At 37.9% G+C, this 11,300-nt stretch overlaps 2 protein-coding genes across 2 annotated transcripts; one reads left to right on the forward strand and one right to left on the reverse strand.

Moving 5' to 3' along the window:
* Positions 1 to 816: 816 nt before the first annotated feature.
* Positions 817 to 4,769, reverse strand: LOC120255652 (kinesin-like protein KIN-8A). The gene is given in 12 exon segments (XM_039263427.1): positions 817 to 887; positions 1,155 to 1,814; positions 1,913 to 2,116; positions 2,118 to 2,251; positions 2,358 to 2,523; positions 3,208 to 3,288; positions 3,290 to 3,412; positions 3,414 to 3,486; positions 3,898 to 4,028; positions 4,030 to 4,083; positions 4,085 to 4,153; positions 4,295 to 4,769. Coding segments are annotated over 12 exon segments (2,034 nt in total). The 5' UTR covers positions 4,592 to 4,769; the 3' UTR covers positions 817 to 845.
* A 3,124-nt stretch (positions 4,770 to 7,893) lies between these two features.
* Positions 7,894 to 10,528, forward strand: LOC120255653 (protein FAR1-RELATED SEQUENCE 5-like). Its single transcript, XM_039263428.1, has 4 exons — positions 7,894 to 8,066; positions 8,166 to 8,253; positions 8,341 to 10,414; positions 10,497 to 10,528. The coding sequence occupies exons 1-4, from the start codon at positions 7,894 to 7,896 to the stop codon at positions 10,526 to 10,528; spliced, it is 2,367 nt and encodes a 788-aa protein (XP_039119362.1).
* The last annotated feature ends 772 nt before the right edge of the window (positions 10,529 to 11,300 follow it).

Genomic DNA, 11,300 nt, shown 5'->3' on the forward strand with positions numbered 1-11,300 from the left:
AGACTTCAAGACCACGGCCTCGGGAAATTCCTTGAGACTAGAGTAAGTGTATCAATGTTAAAGCTCATCTAACAATGAAAACATATGTTAACTTGAGAGATTTATTGATACTATGTCAGTATTCTCTTCACAAGAAGAAGCGAACATTAAGCAAGATGATCTCAGAGTTAGAGGACAAGCCGGCAACAAATGAAGTATTGGAACAGCTAGGTGAACTTGTGAAAGCAAAAGGATGGTGTAGAGAAGAAACTTACTACTAGTTACAGTCTAGGGAGGGATAGTGTTGGTTCTAAAACGACATTCTATTCTACCATTATATGATGGTAGTTCAAGAGGCCACTTTTTCGTAGTACAAAGAAGGAAACTGTAACTATTTTTAAAACACTCAGCGATGATGATGATGATGATGATGATGACGGGGATGAGTCTACTTCAGGAGAAAGATGCATCAGCAACAGAAACAGCAGTGAAACTGGCAGCAGCAATGGCAATAATGAAGACAAATATATCGGGTCTTCTTCGAAAGGCAAGGAGATCATCAAAGACACAGCGGATGTGGAGTTTGTTGCACAGCCGGAGTGGCATGGATCATCGACAATGTGAAGGGATTCTATGGAGGAGAAATTTGTTCAAGAGAAGGACACTGTCTTCAACTAACTAGGATGAGAAACTTTGTTAAATAATCGAATAAAATTACACTCCCAAGAATTTTGGAACTCTGTCAAGTAGTATTCTCAATTACATCAGGAAAAAAAAATTGCTAACTACCACCTTGCTATGTTGTCACACTCAAGAATTACTGAGAAAGGAAAAGAAAAAGGAAACTTCTCTTCATCTCCTGATCTTCAAAGTTTGGGAAATTCTGATCTTTGGCGAGCAAAACCGGGCTGGAGAATGTAATTTGCAATGTGCGGTCCAAAACATGTACATAAACCAGAAACATGGATATGCAAGCTGCATCAGTAGGAAATACTCACAACAGAAGTAAAAGGAATAACAGTTCACATTTCTTATCATGCTCTTGATTTTTGATGGTTAATGATAGTGTTAACTAATGCAAAAATTTAACTGTATGCAATGATATGCAAAGAATATTTAGCATAATTGTGATCACTGTATTGTAGTATAGTGAAAAGAAGGCTCTCTATATATACCTGGAGAAGCATGGAGGGAGCTGAAGCATCAGCAGCAACATGGCTTCTTGTCTTCCTTCCATTAACGGCCATAACCGACGGGCTGTTAGCAGTACTTATGTCCCAAAATGTGCGTTTCTTAGCAGTTGGCGCCGGAGATTGAAAACGATGACTGGGACTTTTAAGCTCTCCATCACCAGTTGCTGCTCTCAACCCTTTGCGCAAACTCTCTCTTGTGACTACCCTTTTGGCACCATTCTTATTGTTCATTAGCTCTCTGATGAACTCATCCTTCTGCTTAAGTTGCTGAATGTGATCCTTCTTCAGCCTCTCAATCTCAGCCTCCAAATATTTCACTGTTTTCTGTAATTCTCTGACTACTGTTTCATTGGTTTCCTTCTTTTTAGTTTCAGGAGTAGTGAAGCAGTTCCCAGATAAGATTGATCGCTTTGGCTTGTGTTGTGCGGAGCAAAGCGGAGATTTCAGCGGTGTTGAGACAGCAGAAGGTGCAGGAGAGGAGTTTGCTGCTAGTGACTGGGCTTGAACACTCAGCAACTTTTGCTGGTTGCGCACCAACTGCTGTCTTAACTCACTGTTCTCCTTCTGCAGCTCTAGTACCAATTTAGCCTGGTCAGTGGTTGAATCTGGGACTTGAAATGCTTCATCATTTATTACATACCCCTGCAAGGAATAGAAATGGATATGCAAATAAGTTCAAGATTGATTCCTTTCAATCCGAAAAAAGACCAAGCAAACACATTATACTTAAAATTTATAACCTTAGTCTTTATCTCCTTGGCGCGGTCAGCCCAGTGAAGAGTGTTCTGCGTCTCACCGAAGGAAAGATTGCATGGACTTATATTGGCAATCATAACAGTGTTGCATGGACCTCCAAGAGAGTCCTTGAGGAGTTGAGTGAGTTTGGAATTTCGGTAGGGGATATGCTTCTTCCCCTCAACCAGAGCATTGATGCAACTACTGAGGGGCAAGGAGGGAGCGGTTGATGTTTGCTCCCTCGATTGATCTCTGACTTCTCTGGTCTGTTGCTAGAGCTCTCTCAGAGCCAGCTAGATCAATGAGCGATAGCTTGCCAACCTCGGTTAACAATTTTTCCCTGACTCTATGATTTGAAATTCTGCAACAAACCCTAAAGTTTTTGTGAAATGGTGAGTGTCTGAAAAAGTGTGGAGATGGAGATGATGTTGATTTTTATGAAATGAAGGCATACGAATTGCAATTCAGTTACCTGCAATATAGCATGAGACCGAGAAGAGGTCTCATTTGCTCTGGTTGGCTCAGTGGTTCGGTTCTGATTACCTTGCTGAAGTAATGACATAACCTCATCTGTTGAGTAAGCTCTATACTGAGTTAGACCTGCTGCTACAATGCCCTGAAACATTTGGTCAATATATTCTTTTCAGGTATTCAAATTTTAATTAACTGTGAGAAGATCCATAATTCCTACTTAAATGTTCAGGCTTTGTATCTGACAGACCTGATTATATATAACAGTAAACCTCCTTTTCTCAAACTAAATACTCCTTTAACATCATACCTTGCCATTTTGAAGGATTGATAAATTGTCAATTCAATGAGTTTATATTACAAAATTAAATGTTACTAGTAATTGTTGTCTAACAAAATTTTCAGTCAGTTGGTTGACTGCACTAGAACTATTATGAGTTTCATCAGCAAAAAGGATCTCTGAAATCTTATCATTCATAGTTAGGCATAATCTTTCTTAGTAGAAATCTAAACTATGGACAATATGAGTTCTGATGGACTTTTAACATCATACCTTGCCATTTTGAAGGATTGATAAATTGTCAATTCAATGAGTTTATATTACAAAATTAAATGTTACTAGTAATTGTTGTCTAACAAAATTTTCAGTCAGTTGGTTGACTGCACTAGAACTATTATGAGTTTCATCAGCAAAAAGGATCTCTGAAATCTTATCATTCACAGTTAGGCATAATCTTTCTTAGTAGAAATCTAAACTATGGACAATATGAATTCTGATGGACTTTTAGATAATCTTAAAGCATATGGAGACTTAGGACCAAGTAAAGACCTGTTTATCTTCTCTAAGAACAAGAGGCCTTCCTGGAGATAACAAATCTCTAACAGTCTCATTATAGACCTCGAGATAAGAAAAGGTGGACCAAATGGTTCCCATCATAGCTCCCTTTGCCTGATTTTTGGAAAAATAAATCTTTTATGGCCAACACCATAACTCCCGGATTCTCCACTGTTCCTAGCATTGTGTATGTTTTTCCCTGCACCTGTTGCTCCATAGCAGAACACAGAGCCATTCCTCCCTTGCAGCACACCTTCCACAAGTTCAGCTGTACTGCATTTTTCAAAAGCAAATCGTTGTCATTTCAAGAAAAATTTGGCTGAGCTATGTCTATAATGTCAACTAAATATTCGAATATGTGAATTACTACACAAAAATTTGACTCTGAAATGTTAGTCTTGAATTCTAGACGAGAAAAAAATGTCCAAATTTTTATTAATAGCTGGCATTGAAAAAAATCATGAAATCATAGGTATAAAAAGCAAGAAATGAACAACATAGCAAATCAGGTTGTGGCATAAACTTCTTTGCTAAAAATCTTGCTGAACATTGCTGATATTGTCAACTAGTTACACAAATTGCTACTCAAAAATTTATTCAACAATGCCAAACATGGATCCTAGACAATAACCATGAACTAACCAGTATAATAAATAAGCAAAGAACAAGATAAGGGCAACTCACGTTGTGGCATAAACTTCTTGCTGGGTTGTCGAATCAGAGAAGGCAGCATCAAAGCAAAAATGGCGTCCTCGGAGTCTCTTAAGCCGGAGGTAATCAGTCTCAGAAGCGAACTCCGTCAAGTAAACATCTTTTTCGGTTCACAATCTTGACGCAGCTCCGGGATCCAGCCTCCTTCTCCTTCTTGGCCCATCGGCCGGAGCCTCACGAACACAAGAATCCGACTTCCTCCGGACTCACAGTTCTCCGGATTTTTCCACTATGGTTCTCATCGCCCTCCCCTCTGACAATGCCCCAGTTGATAGCTTCCTCGCCACCGTGACCTTCTTGGGGCCAGTTAGATCGATCTCTCGGTTCTCCTTTGCGTTGATCCTTGCAAAAAGCGATGGATCTTTTTGGCATTCTTGGAAGGGCTCTGGAATGCAACGTTCTCTTTCATCACTGTTGAATTCTTCTCCTCTTCTTCTTCTTCTTCTTCTTCTTGGCGCTGAGCCTTGCGGATCGAGTCGGCGAGGTCTCTCCTGCTCGCCATGAGCTCCTTGTGCTGCTCGTAAAAGAGGGTTAGGGCTTTCATCTTCTCCTTGAGGCCATGGTGAGGGTTCCGGAGCACTGTGCGACCATGGACGGAGGTTTGAGCTCCTTCTTGATTCGATCCATCGCCAAAACCGGTGATCTGAGAACGAGTAGAGACTGGCATCGATCTGAGTAGGAAAAACCGCAAATTTTGCGAAAATTTCGAGAAAATGTGGATCAAATGGGGATCATGGAGATGAAATCATTGTGGGATCGGAGTGAGCTGAGAAAGGTGAGAGCTTTGGGAGGGAGGGGTAATTTGGGGATGATATTTTTGTGGGGTGATCTGGATCGTTGGTTGAGAGGAATTGACGGTGGATAAGAGACTGGGATTTTGAATTTGAGGGAGGAGCAACGGTCGAGAAGGGGTTGTCAGAGAGAAAGAGATCCAACGGTCAAGTGGGGGATATATATATATATATATATATTTATTATAGCTTCAATGTTGTATCTCATAATTAATTAAAGAAATTGGAATTCGTAAATGTTTAGAGATTGTGAGCTATGTTTTTAAAGACAATATGATTTTTCTTATAATTGAGGCGAGAATGAATCATGATGGTTTTCATACTTCCATTTTGGTGTTTAGAAATGCATTTGTTTCATCTAGTGTGTGTTGTGTTGTGTGTGTGTTTATATACATTAATTTACATATATTTTTTTTGGGAAAGAGGAATGGGACTGAGCAGGCCCACTGAGGCCGCGATGCGCATGACGCCCAGTGGAATAAGTGAGGACGGAGCCCAGTGCTCACGTGGGCATCGAAAACCACCCGTCTGCTGACCACTATTCACAACTCGAAATGTCGCCCTCATCCGGTAATCGAACTCTGACCATTTCGGTGAGAGCTCTATCAGTGACCCGTGTACTAATAGACCCGAAAGTCGTTGGCATTAATTTACATATATTGGGATTGAATTGATCATTACTAACATGAGAAATGAATGTGGGATGGCCTTTATTTTTAATTGATATTTGGAAGAATTTAAAATATTGTTTTGGGAAATTTAATAAAATTATTTTTTTAGGGGTAATAATTTTTTAGTCCTGGACATTTTTTAGAATGAACAAAGAGTTTATGTTGTTTTTCAAATGACCACTAGTAAGTCTTTATTTTTTATTTTTTTTAATTGATACTTGTATAAGTTTTTACTGGAGATTAGAAGTAGATAATTATGAGCCTGTGTTTATCATGATCGCTGACATCAACTGAAAGCATGCCATCCTCTAATTTAGATTTCTATTTTGCCTTTTGCTTTGACTTGTCTCCTGAACCTTCCTGCAACCATCTTATCAGTAGCTTTAAGAAAAAGAAGTTACTATTAATCATATCAAAGTCACAATCCATTTTTTTTTTTTCCATCTTTGTTGTGCTTCTTAACATGTCTCTTTCTTTTGCTTCACCCTCCTCAAATTTTTTTCTTACATAGCATCCTCTTTAGAAAAATCAACTCTAGCCTGTCACTATTTATAATGATTGCTTCCTTGACATAGTTGTTTTCAATTCTCACTCCCCGATTTCAATCTATATCCTTGTGTGGGCTTCATCCATAAGTCCATTTGTCAAGAGCTTACTTTGATACATCAAGAAGTATTTACTAGTTAACGATGGCTTAATCTATTAGTAAAAGTTTGGTATCGAGATAAGATAACCTTTATTAGGTTCACAAGCTTATCAACTTAAGAATGATGACTCGATTCTATTTATGAATGATGGGACTCCAATGGAGCTATTTTTAAGGCCAATTATTCAATTTGCAAATTGAATAATTGGCCTTTGTTTCATCACTCTCGGTGAGGACAACATGCATTATTCAATTTGCAAAAAAATGGAAGATTTCGAGCCATGTGTGACATAGACCGTATGTGTGATAAGAGTGTGGTCAAGTTAATTATTAGTGATGTTAACCGGGCTGAAGCGCTTATTAATTATTATGGACTATTTGTAATAGCATAAGATGCCTATTCCCACAATTTTCCCTTGGTTCTCAGGGGTGTAAAGGGTCAAGGATACAACATATGGTTTTAGAGTTTAGGGTTTGAGTCTTCACTAATTTATCACTGAAAATTCTCAATTTAAAAAGTGCAAGGGTTTTTATTTTAGTTGTTGTATCTGATGTTTTTATTTGGAGTTTGGATTCATAAAGTTATATTTACTCCAATTATAGTACTTCCACCAGAAAAAATTATATATATAGTATGTCTCAGCTACTCATACAACTTCAAGGGTAAGATGTGCACATCACTGGGTATTTACAGTAGATGTTGCTTATTGCTTGCATGCAACAATTTGTTGCTTATGTACTGTTTATTATTTTTCCATTAGCAATAGTTTATTTGGGCTATAGTACAGTTTATTGAGATACTAATGTTTGAGGTTCTCTTCCCATCACCGTGTCCATAACTATGTAAGTGCAAGCTCCACTATATCATCCTACCTTTCTTTAGTTACCTCCTCCTGTGCGGGAAGGCAATAATTTTTTGGGAAAGAGGAGCGGGCGAACCCACTAAAGACCCAGGAACGTGCACAAGCCTCGGTGGAATAAATGGAGATGGGGCCGCGCTCACGTGGGCGCTGGAACCAGGGTTCATCTCGCCTGGTTTCATAACCAGGCGAGTCCCTGGTCAACCAATTAGAGATTGACAACGATCAGCATCGGATGACGCCACGTGGCAAAAATTATGAATTCTCTTTGACGGTGACGACGGTCACAACAAAACAAAAGAGCGGGAAAAATTTGGGAAATGAAAATCCTCTCATCTGGGTTCATCTCCACTAACCAAAACCTCTTCATCCTCTCCTTCTTCTCCTTCTACTCTACCGCCGCTGCCGCTGCCGCATCACCTTGCCGACTTCGAATCCAGTGAGACAATCTCTTTCTTTGACATCCTCTCCGGCGAGACAATCTCCTTCACCGCAACCTCTTCAGTAGCGCACCATGAATTCATTGAAACCTAGATTTGAAGGTAGGGGTTCCAAGTCTCTTCTCCTAGTTTCAAATTTGAGCATTTTTGAGGTCTGTTTGTCACAATTTTAGCCCCATCTTCAGTTAATTTTTGCCTCTTTTTGGCTTTTTCTCAAGTCTCCTGGATATGATTTAGAGACAGAGTGAAGGAAAGAGATCAAGTCTGGGATTTCCATTAAAGTGGATAGCTTTTGGGATTTCCATTAAAGTGGACACTGCCATTTGCCAGGAATTTCTGGTACTCTATCTGTTTCACCTGCAAAGATATTGGTTTTATCCATTAAAGCATTTTCTTTTCATGATTTAGTTTGGACAGACTCTTGCAATATCTTAGCTCATCCATCAACAAATTTCTATTAGTTCTTGAAATTTCACAGTAAATCCTTGTTTTAATTTTGTACTAATTAGAAATTTTTATTATTTAGATATGGGAGACAATTTGAAGCATCAACTATGTCAAATGGAACCGAATGGCTTAGATCTTTTACTCTCTATTAATCCTATTGATGTTGTTGGAAGCTCGGTGGTGGCAAACTCGGTACCACAAATCTTGGTAGAGGAAAGTTATGCAGTGGAAAGCTCGAAGGATGGGAGCTTAAAAATGAAAAGCTCTGTAGTAGGAAGCTTTGATTGGTATGTATTTAAAAAATATATTACTCATTGGTTTTTATAGAAGCAAAATTAGTGAACTTAGCTAAGTTATTTATGTTATTGTCATTTGGTTTAAAATAGGGAATATCATTCGGAGGAAAATATGATAGAACTTGATGAAGGAGATGAAAATGTGAACCAATGTATCTATGACATGGAAAAGGAGAAGGTTAGTTTATAATTTAATAATTAGTATAATTAGATGCATAATATTAATAATTTAAAAATAATAACTGCTTTATTTTTTTCACAATAGGATGATGACATATTTTATGATGATAACCCTAAATTGGGTAAGACCTTTGGTACCGAGGAAGAAGCATACTCTTTTTACAATGCATATGCATTGAACGTTGGATTTAGCATAAGAAAAGGATGGGTTAAGAGAAACAAAGATGGTGTGATACATTGTAGAAGATTTTGTTGTTCTAAAAAAGGGAAACGTACTCAAGATAAGAGGTATGAAAATTTGAAAATTCATCGAGCAGAGACAAGAACAGGTTGTTTGGCACATATGATAATTTCACGAGAAGATAGCGGAATGTTTATAGTATCAAGTTTTGAAGGGCAACATAATCATGAACTTGCACGTAAAGAGTTTGCACATATGTTACGATCACACCGGAAAATTAGTGAAGCTCAAGCAACACAATTAGAATTGGCTTACAAGGCAGGACTTACACCAACAGAAATATATGAGTTGCAAAACAAGATGGTTGGAGGTCGGTCGAATGTGGGTTTTATGAAAAAAGACATTGAAAACCATTTGGGGAAAAAATTGGAGAAACAAGTAGAGAAGGGTCTCCATAAAGTGATAATGCAATATTTCAATATGATGAGGGTTAAAGATCCACTTTTTGTGTATGACATGCAATTGGATGATGAAGGAATGATTACAAATATTTTTTGGGCTGATGGGAAAGGAAGATCCGATTATGAAGTTTTTGGTGATGTGGTTACCTTTGATACCACTTACCGAACAAATAACTATGAAAGACCTTTTGCTCCATTATTGGGGATTAATAATCATGGACAAACAATAGTCTTTGGTGCATCACTTCTATATCAAGAGAACGTGGAATCATTTGTTTGGCTATTTCAAACATTTGTAAGGGTGATGAATGGGAAACATCCGAGTACTATTCTAACTGATCAAAGTGCTGCAATGGCGAAAGCAATAGTGGTGGCTTTACCAACTACTCATCATCGTCTTTGCATTTGGCATATATATCAAAATGCTGCTAAACATTTGGCACATGTATTTTATGGTATGCGCACTTTTGCTATTGCATTTCAGCATGTTACATATGACTATGAAGATGAAGCATCTTTTCTTGAAGCATGGAAAAATTTACTTGAAAAATTTAACTTAAGAGAGAACCCATGGCTTTTGAAATTATTTGGAGAAAGGAAAAAATGGGCTATGGTATATGGTCGGCATATTTTTTGTGGAAACATGATGAGCACCCAAAGAAGTGAGAGCTTTAATAGTCTATTGAGGAATTACTTAACATCAAAACTCGGGGTAGCAAGATTTTTTGAACAATTTGAGAGAGTTCTTGAAGATAGGCGGTATGCAGAACTTCAAGAAGATTACAAGATGATGGATCAATCAATATCATCAAAGGAGTTGTGCCCGATCTTGAGACAAATGGTGCAATTGTATACTCCTAATATTTTCCAAAAGTTGAAGGAAGAACACAATAAGATTCTTTATGTGATGGTTGAATTATTAAGTGAAAGAAATCATTCGAAGACCTACAAGGCTATCCATGTTGATGCTCCTCATCATGCTAGTGTAGTGACATTTGATTCCTCAAATGAGACAATTGAGTGTAGTTGTAAAAAATTTGACTTTTCAGGGATTCCTTGTATGCACATGTTGCGTGTCTTGGATGTAAATCAGAAATTTGTGCTTCCTAGTAAGTATATATTGAAAAGATGGACTAGGAAAGCACGAGATATTGATACTTGTATTTTTGTCTCTACCACGGCGGAAGAGGATCCTATTGTGGCAAAAAGCAAGAGATACATGGATATGTGCCATCGTTATCAAAAATTAATTTCAGAAGCATCTAAATGTGAAGAAGCTTATAAAGAGGTGGTGCGTCATTATTTTGTGCTTGATGCGAAGGTGAAGGATATTGTGAAGATGTCTCACTCAGGAAGGGAAGATTGTCTATCAACAGATGATGTATATAATCATAATTTAACTTGTGACTACTCTGATGCTAGAGGATTAGCTATAAGGCATAAGCCAAGTCGTGGAGGTCGTAGCACTAAAAGAATCAAAGGTCCACTAGAGCAATCGAAGAAGAAGAAAAGAACTCGTGAGTGATATTTTTTATTGAATTATAATACCAACACGTTTTTATAATCCTTGTAAAAATTCCTTTTTGTGCTGCCTTGCAGGTGATCCATTGGAGGGAGAAAAATTGAGTTGATTTTTATTTAGGAGTTAAGAGGTGTATGGAGGTGGTCATAATATGTAAGTAACTTGATTTGTATCCAAGTGGCTATGAGAGAGAAAGCATTTCTAGTTGCCTATTGTGATGACATTTGTTCACTTTTATGCGGTATTGGTAGCAATTATCCTAAAGAATTGTCCTTAAGTAATCTTGTTGATGAAGATGTACTTTTGAAAGAATCATTTTGTCCTTTGATTTTTTAAAAGTCCAGTGAATGGAATCATTTTGTAAAATACAATTGTTTATGAGCATGTTTGTTTCATTACATCCTGCTTGTAAAATCTCTGGGGATGTATGTGGCTGACAACCTTCGAGAAACTTCTTTGTGTAGAGCTCTGTAGCATTTCCCGAATCATCGACCTTGTAGCATCCCGATCTCCTGCATGCACTTTCCTTTCAGCAGGCCAAGCCTTCCTTGTTGAGGTGGAGCAGCCTTGAAAATCTTTTTATGCTGTTCAATTGACAATGTTGAATGGAGCGGATGGGAACAATGCACCATAAAGTTCAGAAGATCTCAAGGGAAAACTCTATCAAATGCATACTGGACCATGAAAAAGAAAAATAATATAGAAGCACTCGACATGTTACCGGCGATTATGTGCATCTGCTATTATAGAGATGCTAGTACAGGATGAACACTTAGATAAAGAAGACCACCAAATCCGGAGTTTGTCCAGCTCGGGTTTCTCGGCATATATTGCAACCATTGGATGAAAGAATCTCCATTGTTTATTAATTCTATAATTAT

This window comes from Dioscorea cayenensis, unplaced genomic scaffold (assembly GCF_009730915.1).
Source record: "Dioscorea cayenensis subsp. rotundata cultivar TDr96_F1 unplaced genomic scaffold, TDr96_F1_v2_PseudoChromosome.rev07_lg8_w22 25.fasta BLBR01001119.1, whole genome shotgun sequence".
NCBI classification, from domain to species: Eukaryota; Viridiplantae; Streptophyta; class Magnoliopsida; order Dioscoreales; family Dioscoreaceae; genus Dioscorea; species Dioscorea cayenensis.

Excerpts from the sequence above, each read along its gene's own strand:
- LOC120255653 (XM_039263428.1), top strand. The coding sequence starts at position 7,894 with ATGGAACCGAATGGCTTAGATCTTTTACTCTCTATTAATCCTATTGAT. Across the intron at positions 8,067-8,165 it reads GTAGTAGGAAGCTTTGATTG|GGAATATCATTCGGAGGAAA; the intron begins GTATGTATTTAA and ends GGTTTAAAATAG. Across the intron at positions 8,254-8,340 it reads ATGACATGGAAAAGGAGAAG|GATGATGACATATTTTATGA; the intron begins GTTAGTTTATAA and ends TTTTCACAATAG.